We start from the raw sequence: 21,575 nt of genomic DNA, 5'->3' as shown, positions 1-21,575 counted from the left end.
ATCAATGATCCTTTTGCCTGGCATAAACCCAAGCTTCATCTGATCAATATGAGGCATTTAGTCAAATAACGACGAATGTGCCAAATCAACGTTTTGAGATAAACGGTGTTAAAAATTTGTTTCGCCGTAACTCATTAACCAGTGGGCAGATTTCAATAAACAAGGTCTTAAAAAATAGAGCTGGTAAAATACTTTAAGAAACATAAGAATAAAATACAAAATATGATATTTCAGGTTATAATGCTGTTCAATTATTAACCCCGTATCACAGTACCTCTATGAAAAAAACAACATAATTTGAAAATAACCACAAAAATGAAAAGATGAGCAATCACCAACCCATGTACAGATGTACTGCACATATTTAAGTGCTGTGGGAGGTGTGAGGATCAACAATAGTCCAGTATATTGTCGGTCTAGTGCTTTCCATTCACCACTAACATGTTTCAGATCAGTACCAGTGCCTCGCGTGCCAGTTTCCACTGATCCAGTGTTTTTTTTTTTTATGCTAGGAAGACAGAACCAAAGGCCACAAGCCCACAATAACTGTTCCTTCCAAGAGAAAAACAAAATACAAGAGAGAGCCAAATTAAAGATCCAATCATTTCGAGATGCCTGGACACACTGCGTTTGATGGACTGGAGATCATAGCTAGCAAGAAATACAGACAGAGGGAGACAGTTCCAGAGTTGACCTGTTGCATAAATGAAGGACTGGGAGTAGCACTTAACTCTTGCATTAGAGAGTTGGACAGAAAAGGGATGAAAGTTTGCTGCTAGACGGGTGTACGCGCCCGTCATAGAGGTGGAGGAATGCAAGCAGACAGTTCAGAGGAGCAGTGACCACTGAAGTATTAACAGGAAAGGGATAAAGATGCAACAGTGCGATGAAGAGACAAAGGCTGAAGGGAGCCAGTAAGAGGAGGAGTGTTAATGAGATTAAAAGCCTTTGACTCCACCCTATTGAGAAGAGCTGTATGTGGGAAGCCTCCCCACACATGAGAGTTGTACTCTACACAGGGGCGGATAAAGCCCGTGTATAGAGTCAACAATTGTGCAGGGGTAAAGAAGGAACGGAGTCGGCTTAGCACACCTAATCTCTTGGAAGCAGATATTACAAGAGATGTAATATGATCTTTCTAAGATAAGTACCATGTGAATGAAACCCCAAGCATGTTCAAGGATGATGCTGGAAGAAGCTGAATATTATTAAACATTAGTGAGTACACCTGTGGAAGATTTTGTCAGGTTGATAGGTGTAAGAACTGAGTCTTTGATACATTAAAAACAACCAGATTATTTTTACCCCAGTCAGAGATACGAGCAAAGTCAGACATTAGGTGTGCCATAGCCTTATCCCTTGTTTGCCGAAGTAACTGCTGAGATGGACGTTGCAGGAACCGAATGGAAAGGTGAACGATGGAGTCATCAGCGTATGAGTGGATAGGGTTAATAGTACAGCTTAGAAGGTCATTAATAAATAAAAGGAAGAGAGTTGGTGATAAGACAGAGCCCTGAGGAACACCACTGTTGATAGATCTAGGAGAAGAATGATGGCCATCTACAACAGCGGCTATAGAACGACCAGAAGGGAAGCTATAGATGAAGGCACAGATAGAAGGATAGAAACCATAAGAGGGCAGTTTGGAAATTAAAGATCTATGCCAGACTTGATCGAAAGCCTTTGAGATGTCAAGTGCAATGGCAATGCTTTCACCAAAGTCGCAAAAGGAAGATGACCAGGAGTCAGAAAGGTAGGTGAGAAGATCGCCAGCAGAGCGTCCCTGATGGAACCCATACTGACGATCAGAAAGAAGGTTGTGACAGGAAAGATGCTTTAAAATTATTCTATTAAGAATTGACAGCCACTCTGTCAAGTACTGAACTATGCTCACCTAAACCGTGAATGCTGAGCAATGATGACTGACAAACATCAAAAGTAACATTAACATACTCAACACAATAACTAATCCTACATGACTAGCAAGATTTATGGCCCCTGACATGAGGCTGCTTCATAGCAACACATTTCACATGACTGGCAATGTAACTGCTCTGTCTGTTATAATCACTCATTGCCCCAAAAGCTGTAAATAGATCATTCACTTTATTACTGCCCAAGTTGTTGAAGCTGTCACACTTACAAGGAGGAACGATTTTTTTAGCTGGCACTTCCATTTTTGTGCTATAACTCACGTATGCTTCCCCATCATTTACGTTTTGCTTGGCAACTGCATGTTTCCAAGAAGGTGAATCATGTTTTCACTACATGTATGTGCAGGGACCTCCCCTGGTCATCATCACTATGTAAGTCACTCTTGCTGCGATGTCTATCTATCTATTGCCAGATGCCTCAATCCCGTACGGGGTGGCCACAAACAAATCGCCTCCACGGCGCCCTGTCCCCCATCATTTCACTGCCCTGCTCCCAACTCACACCCTCCTCTCTCATATACCTCTCCACTACATCCCTCCATCTCATCTTCGGTCTCCCCCTCCCTTTCCCCCCCTCCACCTCACTCACATACACTCTCCTCGTCAGTCTCTCACCCTCCATCCTCTCCACATGGCCAAACCACCTCAGTGTGTTCCTCATAATGCTTCCTATCACATCCACATCAACACCACAATGCTCCTTTATATCCTCATTTGTCAGCCTGTCTCTCCATGTGACTCCACAGGCTCCTCTTAAATAACTCATTCCACTGCTCTAACTCTTGACTTGTGTCCTTCCAACAACGTCCAAGCTTCACTTCCATACGTTAGAGTTGGTATTACAATACTGTCTTGTAGTAACTTTTTCACTTCCATGCTCACTTCCCTGTTTCTTATCACTGCTTTCAAAGAACCAGCAACTTTTCTTTCCTGCTGGACCCTCTCAAGCACTTCACCCTCCAAACTTCCATCCTTACTCATCACACTACCCAAGTACTTAAACTTACTCACATTTTCCATTTCCTCATCATCCAACCTTACTGTACATTCATTGACTTCACCTCTCTCAAAGACCATCAATTTACTCTTCCCTACATTCACCTTCAGATTCCGTTTCTTACACACTCTCCCAAACTCATCCACCAAGCCTTGCAGCTCCTCTTCGTCTTCACTCAACAACACAGTATCATCTGCAAACAACAGTACAGGGAGTTTCCAAACATTACCCTCTCTCACCAGGGCCACTCCAACATCCACTGCCCTACCTTGTACCTCCTTTATTACCCCATCCATGTACAGATTGAACAACCATGGAGACATGACACATCCCTGTTTCAACCCAACCTTCAAAGAGAAAAATTCACTCAGTTCACCATCCACATGTACTGCAGCCTTCGCACCATCGTACATACTCTTCACAGCATTCAACAACTTCCCATCTATTCCATATATTCTAATTACTTTCCACAATCCTTGTCTATCCACCCTGTCATATGCTTTCTCCAAATCCATGAAGGCTGCATACAACTTTCTTCCCTTCTCTAGAAACTTTTCCACTAAAGATCTAAGAATGAATATCTGATCTACACAACCTCTTCCCTTCCTAAAGCCTCCCTGTTCTTCTCCAACTAATTCCTCTGTTCTTTCTCTAACTCTGTCAATAAGTATCCTACCATACACTTTTCCTATTACACTAAGACAAATGCCCCTATGATTATCACACATTTCTTTTTCCCCTTTCCCTTTGTACAAGGGAATAATTATACCTGACTTCCAATCCTCTGGGACTCTACCTTCCTCCTAGGACAATCTGCACATCTTCCACATCCATTCTACTACTATCTCTCCCCCATGCTGCTTCGATGTAAATCACAGTAAATCTATGGTGAAAATGATGTAATAAACCAAAAACACATCTCTGTGGCTTACAATGTAAACAGAACTGGGAAGGGCAGGATAACACAGCCACTGATTGGATGTGAATGTGACGTCATTGTGAGATAAACTACTTGCTGACAGCCTGGAGGGCTGCCTGCTGGCATGTTCCTCTTTCTTCCACTAAACTTTCCTTAGGAGAGACACAAGCCATGTGTACCAATTTGCAGCACGTTGGGAAAAGAATCTACCTTGTTGTATACGACTTTCAACCATGTTGCAAAGATGAACATGCCATGAAAACGTTTCCACTGGATAGAAAAATGGCGGACGAGTGTTGCAGCCTAAACCTCAATTTTAGGTAATTGGCATGTTCGTCGTTATTAGACTAAATGCCTCATATTCACTCTTTCCCTAATCATAATTTCTAGGACTCCCTCCATTACCTTCATAGTCTGGTCCAAAAGTTTTATCCCTCTATAATTTTCTTTCCAGGTTATACACATTTACAATCACACTCTTTGGCCAGTCATCTGGGAAAACACATTCATATATAATCATATTTATCAAATTAATAACTAAACCCAATCCCATATCTCCTGAGGCCTTCACCATTTCAGCAGTCAACCCAGACACACCTGCTGCCTTCCCCAACTGCAACCTCGCTACTGCACTGCTCACAGTAGCAAAATCAAAGGCTACAGGCAAACACTGGGTCCACCAACTCCAAACCTCCCCTGTTCCAGTTAAAATTCCTCATTCAGCAACCAGTGATAATGCTCTCTCCAGGCATATTTAACATCCTCACTGTCCACCATCACCCTTCTTTCACCATTCTTCAAACACTGCTTACCTAGCCTATGATATCTGTTTTCCCACTTCATCCGATTTGCTTCCTTAACTACCATATTCTTCCTTTCAACACTATTTAGATTATCCAGTGAAAGTCTCTGAGGCTCAGATTTTGCCCCATATATCTCCTTTCTAGCTCCATGCTTGGCAGCCAGTACTCCTCTCAGTTACCACCCCTTTTCCACTCCAAAAAAGCCTTTTTTTCTCCTTAACTGCAGCTTCTACACCCTCCTTGCACAACCATGTTACCTTATGTCATGGGGGGCCCATTGTCCATCCACACACTGTATCAGTAACTAAGGATTTTGTTCCTGAAAGCTCTGTACTGTTCATTAACACTTCTGTCAACTGCTCCCTGTTCCATCACAACTCTACTCATCTTGTGATAGAAGGGATCCCTTACTGCTTGGTTTTTCAATTTCCATATTTCCCTCCTAGGTGCATGGGTTCCCTTCTTCATCCCCCACACCTTAAGCACCATGTCCCAAATCTGTAACTTGCGTTGCTGAGCACACTCTTCGCTTCCTGTAAGTTTAACATTCCTCACCAACCTCCTCTCGGTCCTCTTGACCAGGAAATAGTCTATCTTCCTAATATTCCCCCAACTCATATGTAATCAACCTACTCTCTCTTTTCCTAAGTTGTGTTGAACACAATCATGTTCATTGCCTCCCTAAATTCAAGTATCCATTCCACCCTCTATATTCCTCATACTATATATGGAACCCCAATGTACCCCTTCATATCCCTGAGCTGCTTCACCCACAAGTCGATTTAAGTCCCTTTCCAAAATTACAACCTCATCATCCTCCATACCACTTACATGTGCCAAGTCATCTCAGAATCTACCTTTTTCTACATCATTCAAGCCAGACTGTGGAATATATACTGTACCAATATAAATTAAATCATGTGTTTACCAAAAAATATTTTCACTGCTATAATCCTTTCATCAACTCTCATTACATTCATGACACAATCTACCCATCTTCCTAAACCAGCACACCTACACCAACATAATCATCCATCTACACTTCCCTGCCAAAATAGTTCATACCTACAATCCCTCCCAGCAATCATTCTGGCTGATCCTCTAATATATCTAACTTCTGCATGCAACAAACATCCACTCACCTCCAACTCAATGTCTCTGCTACTTCCCTCACTCTACTCTTCAAACTACCCACATTCCATCATGCCACCCTGGGCCCCATGGGTGATTTAATTTCCTCAAACTTGCTTTTCTTCCTACTTTTGCTTCTAATTTTTTGCCATAATTCAGTAAAATAAAGGGGGAAGACAGACTACAAGCCCTCCCCACCTGCACAGTCCCAAGTCCAGACATGGAACTGGAACCCACAGCCCATCAGCCCATCAGCCATGGCCAGGGTACCCTGCCCAGACAGCTACAGGGACACCCTTCAAGCGTGCGATGACACTGTAACTGCCCGCCATTATACACTGACTGACAGAGCAGCCTCCTGGGGCTCTACTCCCAGGTTCAGTTCCCTCTCTACTGGGCGAAAGCAGCAGCCTGGGAACCGCAATAACCTGTACCTTCTGGCACATCCCAATTCCCAAAACTACATTGGTGAAGTCCACACCATGCCTCTCCTCAGCACTGCCACTAGGTAGCAAGGGCAAAGTTTTCTGGCTACATGCACTTGCTGGCATCAACCCCTGTGATGTAGTAGGGTATGCTGAGTGGCATGTAAAGTGCATGTAGAGTAGTGCACGAGATAGTTTAAAGAAAAGTGTTTGCGAGAGTATGCCGACCTACTCTCCTTGTTAGTGTCACACTGAAAAGGTCAGCAAAGGGGGATGGTCAGGATATCCTCATGCCTAGTGAAACAGGAATGCCAGCTCTCCCTATCACGAGCATTTCTATCCTCGTAGGGAGTACTGTCCTAATCAGCTGGTGCTACAACCTACTCCACAACTGGTCACATGTCTACAGCCAGCAAGGGCTTTACACTGCTCTAATCAACCCATGCTGGCCTTGAACTCTTCCATGGCCACCATTCCTGTCTTGTTCCTGAGGTCCTTCCATATATCGGGGTTCCTGGTACACATAAAATCAAGATGCAGGGGGCTGCTTGGCTCAGTTATTAACCCATAGTGCTAAGAGACACTCTACCTCCATCATTATGGTTTTCCTAAATTTCCATAAGCATTTAGCTGTCAGGCCAGGCACATTTTGTGATGCTGCTAGGATAGCATCAGATTTCCTTATTATTGTAGAGATCATGGACTGGGACAACTTTAGGGCCTCAGTGATCTTGCTTACCCTCTGCTCCTCCTTGTGGTGCTTAATAATGTCCAATTTCACATCAAGGGAAAGGTTATGCCTTACCCTTTTGGCCTTCCCTCAAATAGCACCTGCAGCACCATGCTTTCCACTGGGGGTAACACCAGAGATGATTTCCAGGTCAAAAGTTTTGGCTATTTCACACACAAAAAGTTCTCTCAATTTATTATCACAATCAGTACTATTCACTGTGCACTTGCACTGTTATCTGGTGATAGTGATGGTGTTTTGATTGCCTTGCACAAACAAGAAGGTCAGTTAACTCATGGAACACAAAGGAGAAGATCGTAGGTGTGGGACACGTGAACGAGTGGACAAGTGAGATGGGGTTTCCAAAAGGGTGGCACAAAGGAGGCTGCCTGCAAAGAAGGCTGAGATGGGGGTTCTGTGCCTGTAAACAATGGACAGCCATCTTGGGTTAAACATCTAAATGACAAATTGCATCCAGACAGGACTGTCACAAGTGGTGATAATAATTATCGTAAAAGAGAATTTCAATATCGTGAAACTGGGTGTAACTTCTAGTTCATTGTTCTATCAATTTATCACATAATGAACAAACTTATAATGAGAGTTTACTGTATAACATTAGAGAGGAAATCTGATAAAAAAGAGTGTGTAATTACTTGTACACCCACCCTTTCTTTCATTTGCACCACCAGCAAAAATAAATACATAAATAAAAAAATAAGAATTAAATACAACATATAAAACAAAAGGATGAACACATAGGAAGGTCATGAAATGAAAATGTAAAGACAGGGTAAGACTTGCATTCATCATATGACATGGTAGCAGTACAATATATGAATGACAACCACCTAGCTGCCACCTGCAAATTCAAACTGCTGCACAAAGTATGTGATCTTCATTCCACATAATACTTCAGTTCACAAGCTCACATTCTCTCCATTCCTGCCAACAAACCTCTGTCTGCTGGAGGTAACAAGGTCTCTGGTGGATGCATCAGCAAAGTCTGTAATCTTGAGCTGGCGTGAGAGGATGACCACTGTGTTGCCAGGGTACAGGTCTCGCTCCTCCACCCCGTGCACCACCATCCGCTTCAGAAACAGCCGGTGGGCTCTCAGATCATACTAGAAAGGAAAGAGATGGCCCATGTGATGCAAGTAAAACCTGTTCAATATACTTTGGTGGGATAAATTCAAAGGCATGGGGCCTTTGCAAACATGTACCAGTACAGTCACTATGTTGCTAGAGACACAGTCATTCACCTGGTGATGTTGATGTCCTTCACCTCCCTCTCCGTCCCCCCAAAAGTGGATGGTGGACTACAAGAGAGGGAAACTTCAGCTTTAGATCAATGGGTTCACATTCTGATGAACCTGGAGCATCAACAACAACAATGCTCAGTGCCATAAAGTGGGGTATTATTAACTTACTGAATACTGTGGGGTTATAACAAACACAGCAAACTATTTTGAATAGGCAGTCAGTACCCATTATAAGTTGTAAGATGTGTGCAGGCAAAATGCTACTTTATGTAAAACAATTCAATGCAATAAATGCCTCTTATTCATGACTAAGGGGTTAAAATTACATAAAACTCAGTTCTGGTTTCCACACAACCTTATAATGAATTACAAGCAACACTCAGTGATAAAATGGTGTTAATTAATCAGCAATGTACCGTAATAATGAAAAAAACTTTTTGAAATAACAGGACTAACTGTGCTAATACTAATGCTACTAATGCCAACTGTATAAATATATAATGTTCATCAATCAATTCAACATCCAATCCTTTACTTGCCAATTAAAAATTTAAAGGAACAGGGTGATGCTACTCAGTCCATACACTGAAGGCAAAAGTGACCAGTCACTTGGCCTGACTGGCATTATATAAGCAATAAACCCCCAACCATCCCTCTGATGTAAATGTTTGGGCCACATCTCGTTAGAACACCTTTACATAGAAGACCTCTAAGTTCACATCCGTTATTTGCATATAGCAGCTATTTAAAAATAAAGGTAGGGGGTAGACTCCATGAGGTACTTAGGTGCAGTGCTCATCTTCACAATATAGGCTGTTGAGCCTGAGGTGGGTCATTCACGCATTATCCTGGGATACGAGTACAAGGCCAGTGCACCATCCAGGTTACCACAATTACTGTATTTTGTGGCATATGACACATTTTGTCCCAAAATTACCTTGACATATCCTCAGTGTCCTGGAGGCCAGACTAGACAGGTTAGCTTGGCTCCATTTAGAAGAAACTCTTATACAAACGATCATCTCACTGCCTGGTAAGCACAGGTACTTACTAGATTATAAAAACTGTTGATTTATTGTAAAAAATTACATGCACTTTTGTATATACTCAGCAGATTTTTTAAACATCCAAGTTCAAGAGCACAGAACCTCACAGTTTGTTTACAACTGGCCATGTGACGGTCTAAGGGTTTAACAGCATAGCAGTTTAGCTATTTAGCAGTTTATCATCTACCATACATCCTACTCTAGCAAGCTAACATGATCACTGGTGAACTCCCCGCAAACCTTCTGAAAGGCAATCATGATCACTTCACTTGCCATCAACTCACTAACTAGCACGGGAATCAGGTTGGAGAGATGTTGGCTAGCAAAACTGCAGTCATTAACCCTTTCAGGGTCACTCATGCGATTCGCGTTTCATGTGGATTGTTCTAAAGATGTTCAGTCACTCGAATCGCGTGCCGTCAAAAGAAAAGTTTTCGGCCGATTTGCGTCAAATTTTGGTGCATTCCAGTGTGTGCATCTCTTTTCTGAGGTAAGCATTTGGCAACATTGTGACTGTTCTGATGAGGCAATGCGTAGCAGAAATATTTTAGTATCTCATGAGCAGCTGGGCAGGAGAGCAGCGCAGCTGTCAGTGTCCCTTTAAACCTGCCATTTTCCCCCTCCCACCTGAGGCAGAAGCCATTATTGAAATATTGTGATTGTATAGTGTTTTTTACTATATTGTGAAGTGAATGTGTCTATGGAACATATATATATTGTCCGTAAATCATTGGGGCCCGTTATCAGCCATTAAGCCTACAGGCAGGAGTGTGGTTTGTTATAACGGGGTTTCCACTCTGCTTCACCCTGCCCATAAATGATGTGAGCATTTTGCCTTTATATAGTGAAGCCAATACTTATATTTGTGAAACATATAGTGCCTGGATTGGTGAAATAACTGACCTACCATAGCAGGCATTATGCACGCCATAGAGATATGCAACAGTCGCTATGGAAACAGACGGTCACGTACGCCATAGAGTCGGGAATAAGAGACGAGGTTGGGATGGAATCATGTGATAGTGTTTTATATTGTGTATTGTTTAGTGTGAAATATACATATAAAATAGTGCAGCGAGTGTTCACAGAGAAATATTTCATGCATTGACTGACTTAGCTAAAACATAGTGCAAGTGTGACAAGAAATATGCCACAGCCACATATACATATGTATGTCGTGCAGCAAATATTCATGGAGAAATCTATTATGTGCATCGCATGTGTTTTAGGCAAATGTATCGCAAGTAGAGAAGAAAATATGCCACAGCCACAGACACACACACATACACACGCACACACACTCACCCACACCCACACCCACACACTCACCCACACACGTTCACACACTACATAACTCCTCATCTTCAAGCTACTGCCGGCATCTCAACGCCTCTGGAGGAAGTGAGTTATCCGCATTTTGTTGATTTGTATATTGACCTATTTCTATAGTTCAATAATTTTTACACAAATAAGTAATGTTTTTTACATACACACATATGAGATGGAAGAAAGTTCAGCTTCAGTATCAGAACCTAGCAAAAAGACTAGTGGTCATGTCGAGTTTCTGACAGCTGTATCAAAAACCTTATGATATTTTACGTACATACTTTGAGTAAAAAAAGAAAATAATAAAACGTAACGAGTGAAAATATGTAGCCATGGGTGAGGCAGGGAAAGTGTTTTTTATCTTGCGTGCGAGTGAGGAGGAGTATTCTACATTTGTCGCCTAATTACTGCAAAACTATTGAACGTATTGATTTCCCGTAAGAACCATGATAAAGAGCAGTAAATTCTACGTATGTTCATTTGCAGAGTATAAGCCTTTGGGAGTATTTTCTGTTGGAAAAGTTGGAGGAACAGACTGTTTTGGTAAAGTCGAAAGCGCTCAGAGGAGCAATCTCACTTTGTCGGCCAATTACTCGAAAACTATTGGACGTATCAATTTCCTGTAAGAACCATGATAAATAGCAGTAAATTCTACATATGTACAAGACATAACAATGTAGTATCTTTGATAAGAATTCGTTGTTATGGAGGCAGGAATATTGCGTATGCTGTGCGCACATCACAAAAGTGACATACGGACGTGAGTTCCCAGTCATTTTTGACGATTTACTCGAAAACTATGAGGCGTATCGAAACCATTTGTAGGTCATCAGAAAGCTCGTGAAATTCTGCATAATATTATGCAATAAAAGCATAACATGTGCGAGAAAAGTTCAGTATTAGAGCTCCTTGAATTTTTTCAAAAAATGGCTTTAAGTTTTTGGCTATTTTCTTGAAAACTACAAATCGTATCACAACCGGATTTGTCTCTTTAGAAAGATGATGAAATTCTCTATCAAAACTTCTAATAACATTTTCCTGCATGATGGAAAACATTTGAATGGTGATGTTGGGAAGTGAACATGACGTAGGAAAATGTTTATTCACGGATGCCTAATGTTGTTTTATTTGTGTTTTCCTGTTTTTTCGTGGTGCTTATCAGCTAGAACAAACATCGACAAATAAGATGACATAGGTTTCATGGCAGTATATTGATGTTTGGGTGGTGAAAATAAGGAGAGAATACGTGTTATTTGCAGCGAACGGGCAGCCGGGCTGGGCGCCTCGCAGAAAAAATCGTGCGCCAGAAAACTTACTGAAACTTATCGTGTGCGAGAGGGTTAAAACAGACATCTGTCGCATATGGAAATACGATCATCTTTGTTAGGCTGGTTTCTTTTACTGATGTTCTGTTTCATTCAAGATAAAAATATCATAAAAGGTAACAGTCTTGGCTATATTACCAGTAGTGAAAAACAGAAGAAACAACTGCAACATTAAACAATACTCCCCAAAATTATAGCTACACTGAATTTTTCAGCCATGACTAAAGTACTTTAGCAATGCTTAGACCACTCAGGGCTCAGCCAATTAGTCCTATGTTATGAAAACGGGATAAAGTTAATGGAGTTGCATAATTAATACAATACAGTAATCCCTCTATTATCCGGATGTCCATTACCTGGACTGGCAGTTCGAAATCATTATTCATACGTTTCTTCCATTTCATTCGGACAAAATGCATGTGTTCGGGTGGAAATTATGGCCGCGTGAACTTTTTCGCTCGGCCAGGCAGGAATAGCCCAGTAGCGCCGCCCTATCTGGCTGGGTAGTTCACCCAGCAACTGCTAGAGACTCCCTCGATCAACTTCAGTTCCCATGCGGCAACAGTAAAATGAACAGCTCCTCTCAGCCAGCTGTCACAACTGTGCATGTGGTGACTTTTGTGGTTGTTCCCTACCTGCTTCAGACCTTGCTGTTCTTTGCATGCCTCTTCCTAAAGTGTGTGATGATGGCCCTTCCACCAGGGAAAAGGAAGTGGGTAATGCTGACTCTGGAGAAGCAGAAGATCCTGGGTAAGTCTGATGTAGGATGGTCAAACAGTGAGCAGTGATGATTTTATTCTGGTTTACTGTACTGCACCATGATTTTATTCTATTTTACTGTGATTTTATTCCATTTTACCATTATGTTTTGTGTATCACTGTACTGTATTTGAAACTGGTATTACTGCACTGGGCTTACTGTATCTGAAATTGGCGGCACCTGACAGACATTCATAGATCATCTATTATTTTTTTGTATTCACAGCTGACAAAAGGATCAGAGTGATCGAACCTATTCACCCTCTGCCACACTGCTGATCAAGATGATTTATTCCGTTTGCCCTCTGCCACACTGATCAGAGTGCTCGAGCCCATTCACTCTCTGCCACACTGCTGATCAGAGTGATTAATACCATTCACCCTCTGCATCACTGCTGATCACAGTGACTGATCCCATTCACCCTCAGCCTCACTGCTCATCAGAGTGATCAATCCCGTTCACCCTCTGCATCGCTGCTGATCAGAGTAATTGATCCCATTCACCCTCTGCCTCACTGCAGATCAGAGTGATCGATTCCATTCACCCTCTGCGTCACTGCTGATCAGAGTGGTTGCTCCCATTCACCCATTGCCTCACTGCTGCCCTAGCAAAGCTATCACGATTGGCGAAGGTGAATGGAACCCAACGCATGTGTGTTTGGGTGTTAGTATGGTGTGGGTGTACATAAGGAGGGGGGAGTGGGAGAAGTCCAGGTAGGGGCACAGTGATAAACTGCTAATCATACTCCCTTCAACCTAGTACTGTATTTTATAGGGTAATTTATTCTTGCTCACGAGATAGTTTTATTCAATTCACATCTCCTACTGAAGGGGTTAGTGTCGGCTGAATCCAATGCACCTAGCTTGAAAAGTTTTGCTAATTGCTTGAGCTCAGTTAAAACACTAGCATTACCAATTATGGAAGTTGTGGAAGCAATGAAGAAAGTTAAAACAGGGCAAGCCCCAGGAATTGATGGTGTGTGTGGTGAAATGCTGAAGCATGGGAGAGAGATAGTAGTAGAATGGATGTGGAAGATGTGCAGATAGGCCTGGGAGGAAGATAAGAGTCCTGGAGGACTGGAAGTCAGTTATAATTATTCTCCTGCACAAAGGAAAAGGGGAAAAAGAAGTGTGCGGTAATCATACGGGCATTTGTCGTCTTAGTGTAATAGGAAAAGTATATGGTAGGATACTTATTCACAGAGTAAGAGAAATAACAGTAGAATTAGCTGGAGAAGAACAGAGAGGTTTTAGGAAGGGAAGAGGTTATGTAGATCATATATTTGTGCTTTGATCTTTAATGGAAAAGTTTCTAGAAAAGGGAAAGAAGTTGTATGCAGCCCTAATGGATCTGGAGAAAGCATATGACAGGGTGGAAAGTATTAAGAATATATGGAGTAGATGGGAAGCTGTTGAAGGCTGTGAAGAGTATGTATGAGGGTGCTAAGGCTGCAGTGCATGTGGATAGTGAACTGAGTGAATTTTTCTATTTGAGGATTGGATTGAAACAAGGATGTGTCACGTCTTCATGGGTGTTCAATCTGTATATGGATGGGGTTACAAATGAGATACAAGGTAGGGTAGTGGATGTTGAAGCAGCCCTAGTGACAGAGGGCAGTGTTTAGAAACTCCCAGTAATGTTGTTTGTAGATGATACCGTGTTGTTAAGTGAAGACGAAGAGGAGCCGCAAGGCTTGGTGGATGAGTCTGGGAGAGCGTGTAAGAAACAGAATCTAAAGGTGAATGTAGGGAAGAGTAAAGTTATGGTCTTTGAGAGAAATGAAGTAAGTGAATGTACAGCGAGGCTGGATGAGAAGGAAATGGAAAATGTGAGTGCATTTAAGTACTTGGGTAGCATGATGAGTAAGACTCAGCTGTCTGAGGCAACTGACAGCAAAACCTATTCTGTATCCTCCTACTTTCTCTATACTCATGTCAAAGCCAAAGGTGGCTGTTGTGTATATATACACAACGACTTATCTTGCTCTAGTGTTCCTAAACTCGATTCTTCTGAATTCTCTACACTCTGGCTTCGGCTTTCCTGTCATTCACTGACTAAACATATCTGTGCTGTTTACTTATCCCCTAATTCTACTGACTACCAAAAATTCTTCAACTATTTTACTTCTATGATGGAACACATTCTATCCATTTCTCCTTTCTCTGAAATCTCCATTCTAGGTGATTTCAATGTTCACCACCACCTTTGGCTCTCCTCTCCTTTCACTGATCCATCTGGTGAACAAGCCTACATCTTTTCTATCCTTAATGACCTGGAGCAGCTTGTACAGCACCCTACCCATATCCCAGACCGCCTTGGAGAGAGTTCCAACATACTTGACCTCTTCCTCACAACTAATCCTTCCGCTTACACTGTTAATCTTTTCTCTCCGTTGGGCTCCTCCGATCACAACCTTATCACCTTAACCTGTCCTATCACTCTGGTACGGCCTGTGGACCTTCCAGGGAAACGTCGTCTGTGGCATTTTGGAGCCACAGATTGGGAGGCCCTCATGCAGCACTTCTTTGATTTTCCCAGGAATGATTATTGCTTCCATGGCCGGGAGCCATCTGAGTGTGCCTTGCGCATTACGGAGGTTATTCTCTCGGGCATGGAAGCATACATTCTTTTCTCATATCCTTTGACTAACACAAGAAAGCTTTGGTTTAATCACGCTTGTTCTAATGCTGTCTGCAACAAGGAGAGGGCCTACCAAAGGTACTGAAGCCAACCCATCCCTGAATCACATCATCTTTACGTTTCTGCCCGGAATCGTGCTAAGTCTGTTCTTCACTCTGCTAAAAATAATTTCATCCGTACTAAATGCTCTCAACTCTCCAACTCGAATTCCTTCCACTCCTTCTGGCACCTTGCCAAAAACCTTTCTAACAACTTTACCTCATCATCCTTTCCTCTTCTTTTCTACTCTGATGGTTCTGTAGCTATGTCTTCCAATGATAAAGCAGATCTCTTCACACAGACTCTCTCCTCCAATTCCACCTTAGACGATTCCAGTGCTGTTCCTCCATCACTTCCCCCCTTTGACTTCCTCATGGCTGACATTAAAATTTCTTCAGCTGATGTATTTTCTGCCATCATTGGCCTCAATACTAACAAGGCATATGGGCCAGATGGGTTCCCTCCTGTTGTTCTCAAGAACTGTGCTTCTGTGCTTACACCCTGCCTAAGCAATCTCTTTTTGCTTTTGTCTGTCAACTTGTACCTTTCCTTCTTGCTGGAGTTTGCTCTCATTCAGCCAGTCCCAAAGAAGGGTGACCACTCCCAACCCTCCAACTATCGTCCAATTGCTTTAACGTCCTGTATTTCAAAAGTTTTCGAGTCAATTCTCAACAGAAAAATTTGAAGGCATCTTTCCTATTGCAACCTTCTTTCTGATCATCAGTACGGGTTCCGTCAGGGACGCTCTACTGGCGATCTTAGCTACCTTTCAGACTCCTGGTCATCCTCCTTTCGGGACTTCGGCGAAAGCTTTGCCATTGCACTTGACATCTCATAGGCTTTCGATCAAGTCTGGCATAAATCTTTAATTTCCAAACTGCCCTCTTTCGGTTTCTATCCTTCTATCTGTGCCTTCATCACTAGCTTCCTTTCTGGTCGTTCTATAGCCGCTGTTGTAGACGGCCATCGTTCTTCTCCTAGATCTATCAACAGTGGTGTTCCTCAGGGCCCTGTGCTATCACCAACTCTCTTCCTTTTATTCATCAATGACATTCTAAGCTGTACATCTAACCCTATCCACTCATACGCTGATGACTCCACCCTTCACTTTTCCATTCGGTTCCCGCAACGCCAATCTCAGCAGTTACTTCAACAAACAAGGGATGAGGCTATGGATCACCTAATATCTGACTTGCCTAGTATCTCTGACTAGGGTAAAAATAATCTGGTTGTTTTTAATGCATCTAAGACTCAGTTCTTACACCTATCAACCCGACAAAATCTTCCACAGGTATACCCACTAATGTTTAATAATATTGAGCTTAATCCTGCATCATCCTTGAACATGCTTGGGGTTTCATTTACTCGGGACTTACCTTGGAAAGATCATATTACATCTCTTGTAAAATCTGCTTCCAGGAGATTGGGTGTGCTAAGCCGACTCCGTTCTTTCTTTACCCCTGCACAATTGTTGACTCTATACAGGGGTTTTATCCGCCCCTGTGTGGAGTACAACTCTCATGTGAGGGGAGGCTCCCCACATACAGCTCTTCTCAATAGGGTGGAGTCAAAGGCTTTTCGTCTCATTAACTCTCCTCCTCTTACTGACTCCCTTCAACCTCTGTCTCTTCGCCACACTGTTGCATCGTTATCTCTTTTCTATCGCTACTTTAATGGTCACTGCTCTGAACTGTCTGCATGCATTCCTCCACCTCTATGACAGGCCCGTAGCACCAGTCGAGCAACAAACTCTCATCTCTTTTCTGTCCAACTCTCTAATGCAAGAGTTAACCGTTACTCTCAGTCTTTCATTTATGCAACAGGCCAACTCTGGAACTGTCTCCCCCCTTCTGTATTTCCTGCTGCCTATGATCTCCAGTCTTTCAAACGCGGTGTGTCCAGGCATCTCGAAATGATCGGGTCTTGAATTTGGCTCTCTATTGTATTTTGTTTTTCTCTTGGAGGGAACTGCTATTGCGGGCTCATGGCCTTTGGTTCCTTCTTCCTCACATAAAAAAATAAAAAATAAAATAAATGATGAGTATGGATGGAAGTTTAGAGGGTGAAGTGCTTGTAAGGGTACAACAGGGAAGAAAGGTTGCTGGTTCCTTGAAAGCAGTGATAAGAAACAGGGAAGTGAGCATGGAAGTGAAAACATTACAGCATGACAGCATTGTGATACCAACTCTAATGTACGGAAGCAAAGCTTGGACCTTGTTGGAATGACAGAAGTCAAGAGTGAGAGCAGTGGAAATGAGTTATTTGAGAGACGCATGTGGAGTCACATGGAGAAACAGACTGACAAATGAGGAAGTGAAGGAGCGTTGTGGTGTGGATGTGCTTGTGATGGGAAGCGTTAGGAGAAACATGAAGTGGCTTGGCCATGTGGAGAGGATGGAGAGCGAGAGACTGACCAGGAGAGTGTGTATGAGTGAGGTGGAGGGGGAGGCTAAGGATGAGATGGAGGGATGGAGTGGAGAGGTACATGAGAGAGGGAGGTGTGAGCTGGGAGCAGGACAATGAAATGGCGGGGTACAGGGAGACATGGAGGTGATTTGTTTGTGGCCACCTCTTATGGGATTCAGGTGTCTGGCAATAAATAGATAGATAGCATTATCAATAACAAGAGAATAATTGCACTAGTCCAGTTAGCCCATGCTTGGCAGCTTCTTTGACTGAACTCTTAGAATAAACCAGGATGAGACAGAGGAAGGCTCTCCCTCACTCACCTAACCTTTCAGAGGATACTGGTTGAAAGTATTTGAAGGGGTACATAAGATTTTGCTATAAAATTTAATAAGAAGGAGTGCGTGTAGGGTAGTTGGGTCGTAGAATGAATGTAAGTCTGTCCATCTATAATTTTATTTATCTAGCTCTCTATCTGATATTCATCTTGGCATCTCCAGTGCAAAATTATGTTCTGATATTTGAAAATGGGGCTGCCTCTTTCTTGTGCTTTTCCTACAGCTGTCACATACCATACAATTGTGGCTTACTATAATTTTGTGTGTGTGTGTGTGTGTGTGTGTGTGTGTGTGTGTGTGTGTGTGTGTGTGTGTGTGTGTGTGTGTGTGTGTGTGTGTGTGTGTGTGTGTGTGTGTGTATCATAGCAAATGGGAGACAGCAATGTTACTAAGGTGTAACAATGGTTGTTCTCACTATAGTCAATATGTTTCGAGGTGAATGACTGATTTTGCAAATTGCGAAGTTAACAATGCTTTGTTAATTTTTGATATTGTGAGGCAAACAGTGCTGACAGTGAGGGAGTGATACTGAGAGATGAGTGTAGAGACAGCTGTGGCCAAAACCCTGTTCCCAATCAAATCCGCTATATTGAACTTTACGTTGTAAAACATTGTAATCTGCTTTTTTATTGTCTATACAAAGTGTTAAAGAGCATGTTTATATTACTTGCTTAAAGGTAGCCTTCAATGGCCTTTCTGCTGGATTTCAAAAGGCTGTTATGGTAACTTCAATGCCCAAAAAGAAAGTGATCCACCTAAAAGCCTCCAGTGGCCTTCACTCAATGTCTAAAAGCCAGAAATGATTCATAACTTGGGAACCAGTGGCCCAATTTCACTGGAAATTGTTTGAATCATTAAGTTAGAGCATTACTCTAACAAAAATTGCGCTACAACGCACCGTTTTTGCTGTGTTACAGTAACAACCGGACAAACCAACAAACATATGAAAATCAGATCATTAGAGCACAGTATAACCTAGATGGAGAGATACCTGTCAGCTGAGCAGAAGAGACTCGTGTCAATATTTCATTTGGTTTGTTTGTTACAGGATATTTTTCCATTTCAGGAAGTGAATGTGTTGTCTGTAGGTAACAAAACATCATGGGCATGTTACAGTAGTCTCCTATCGCACTGAGTAGAGACTGAATGTGAGAAAATAACTATAACATTGGAAGTGTGGTGTACGAATCTGACAAGTATGGGGTTCTTTTAGGGTACATAAATTGCTGTAAACATTAACTGTAATTTATTTATTTTTAAATCTACTGTATTTTTGTTGTCCGTGGTTTTAATATACGGTACAAGCAAGACTCTGATATCGAAAATAAGTGTATTCCTACTTTTAATGGCCTTTATTATTCTTAAATGAATGAAAGAACAGATTTTATTGAGTTTCACTGTAGGGATGACTTATGGTCTCTACACTGAGTGACAAGTTAAATGGTTTCCTGTACCCATGAAACCATTTACTATGCTGGGTGGTAACCACATAACCGGGATTTTTGGCCGGGTTAAGCGTCCCCCAGATTCCCCTATCCAAAATCACTTAATCATAGCAGATGTTTTAAATCCACTTCAAGAAATATAATATTTATCTCTACATACCGGTACTGATACACATTAGTGTATGAAAGAAATTGGACAGTTCATAAACATGAACAGTGTTAAGATGGCATAGTGGAATTAAGTAATTTTTTGTAAGCAAGGGGTTGTTTGTGTGTTTTCATTTCTTGTACCATTCTTTTACACAGAAATTTAGAAACCAATTACAGACATATAACACTGAATTGATTTTGTGAAAGGTGAATGTGTATTTAAGAGAAAACTACTCATATCATGCAACCTTTCTGCAGTCTTGGTTGAGACAAACTTTTTTTCTCAGGCCTGCACTTCCAGAATTAGGGTGCATCTTTCACAATGCAGTGTCTTGTATGCCACAAAATATGGTATATACAATCCCTGCACACCAACATGGTAACTGAGTGTCCACAATGAATCTGTTACTGTTGGACTTTCACTTCAGTACAAACAAAGGTTTAAGGCTGGATGAACTTACCATTTCTACAGACTTGTCTCTTGGGAAGAAGCTGAGATGGAATTTTTTGACAGTGGCTGATACAGGGTCGTACCATTCTGCATGGAAGATAAGCCGAGTCTCACTCTGTTAAAAATGCACATCCAACAATCAGAATCTTAATGGATGCATACAATCAGGGTCAAAAATCTGCCCACTAATCCACTGCTTCCATTTTATAAATAAAAGATAATCATAACCTTCCTTCCTGACACTTCATATCAATGTCTGAAGGATCATCTTCAGCCAAAGAAATATAAAGGCCTCTCTCACCTTAGAAATATTGGCCAGAATAAGGAAAATGAGACGCAGAAGTGAAAAAACTTGGCGAACTTTCATCCCTGACTGAATTGTACTGTAGCAAAATTTACAAAGCACATAATATACATCCATAAAAAATGTTGGGAAAAAAAAAAAAAAATATATAGCTCCTTTGACTTTCAGTCCTATTTCATCAAAAATATAATACATATACTGTACTGCAAACAGCACAACTTTAGTGGCAAACATCTACTTTATATGACACAGCATCAAGAATATCTACGAAAATGGACATTATTTACAATTAGTACTAATTAGTACTAAGCCCTCAGAATAACTACCATATACTGTACATGTGATGCAGAAATGGCTTACCAAGCAGCATTACCACAACTCTGATACTGAACTTATCACTCTTTCTGATACTGAACTTATCATAACAACTGACATTTTCAGTATATACCATCCTTCATTTTAATACATGAACCAATTCTGACAGTTTGGCTGACAATGCATGAGAACTGTAGCTGTGAGGGTATTTGTGAAATGTCTGAGGTATTAATCAATCCCAAACCTTCAATACCCCCACCTCCACACCTTAGTCTACATGACCTCACACATGCTGACCTTAGATCTGAGGTAGTTATTTAACATGGCGGCCACCAGGGCGACCACTAGTGCTACGAGGAACACCTTGTTACCCATCCCTCAAACTGAAAGTGCAGAAAATATATGACAATATAGCACCACCTCATCTTATGGTATTAAGTAGCTAGACTGAAGGATTACATATTATTATGTAAAGAAATTTATGAAGTACAGTACTGCACAATCACTGTTAGGGATGGAAATTAATGATCATCTGCTTGCCAGTGGCAGGTAATTCCTTTCATGGCCATAGAACAGATATGTCTTACAATCTGGCCTGAAACTAACTCTCTGGTGCCAGAAGAAAAAAAAATGTTAATACATGTATACTGAAGAGGTTAACTCCTTCATTTTAATGGTTTCTTCTTAAATTTTGTTCTTGCTACCACCAGATATGTTAAAGCAACTTCAGAAAGGTTTCTAACAGTGCTGGGGAAAGAAGCCATTATGCAGTGGCACTTATACAGTATAACTGGACAGCAGAGTGGCCTGGTTACACAAACAATCCTCT

The 21,575-nt window shown here is 41.7% G+C and overlaps 1 protein-coding gene across 1 annotated transcript in view; it reads right to left on the bottom strand.

Annotated features, from left to right (window-relative positions):
• Positions 1–21,121, bottom strand: part of nmdyn-D7 (nucleoside diphosphate kinase homolog 7) — a 165,490-nt gene extending 144,369 nt beyond the window's left edge. The window contains exons 1-3 of the mRNA XM_080285223.1: positions 21,044–21,121; positions 20,138–20,242; positions 7,897–8,063 (exon numbers count right to left, since the gene is read on the bottom strand). Of these exons, the coding sequence (XP_080141349.1) occupies positions 7,897–8,063; positions 20,138–20,242; positions 21,044–21,121 (350 nt within the window). The remainder of the gene's footprint in view (positions 1–7,896; positions 8,064–20,137; positions 20,243–21,043) is intronic.
• Between the last annotated feature and the right edge of the window lie 454 nt (positions 21,122–21,575).

This window comes from Coenobita brevimanus, chromosome 13 (assembly GCF_032717465.1).
Source record: "Coenobita brevimanus isolate Jiangsu-jjx chromosome 13, ASM3271746v2, whole genome shotgun sequence".
NCBI classification, from domain to species: Eukaryota; Metazoa; Arthropoda; class Malacostraca; order Decapoda; family Coenobitidae; genus Coenobita; species Coenobita brevimanus.
This window is presented reverse-complemented; position numbering and strand designations above follow the sequence as displayed.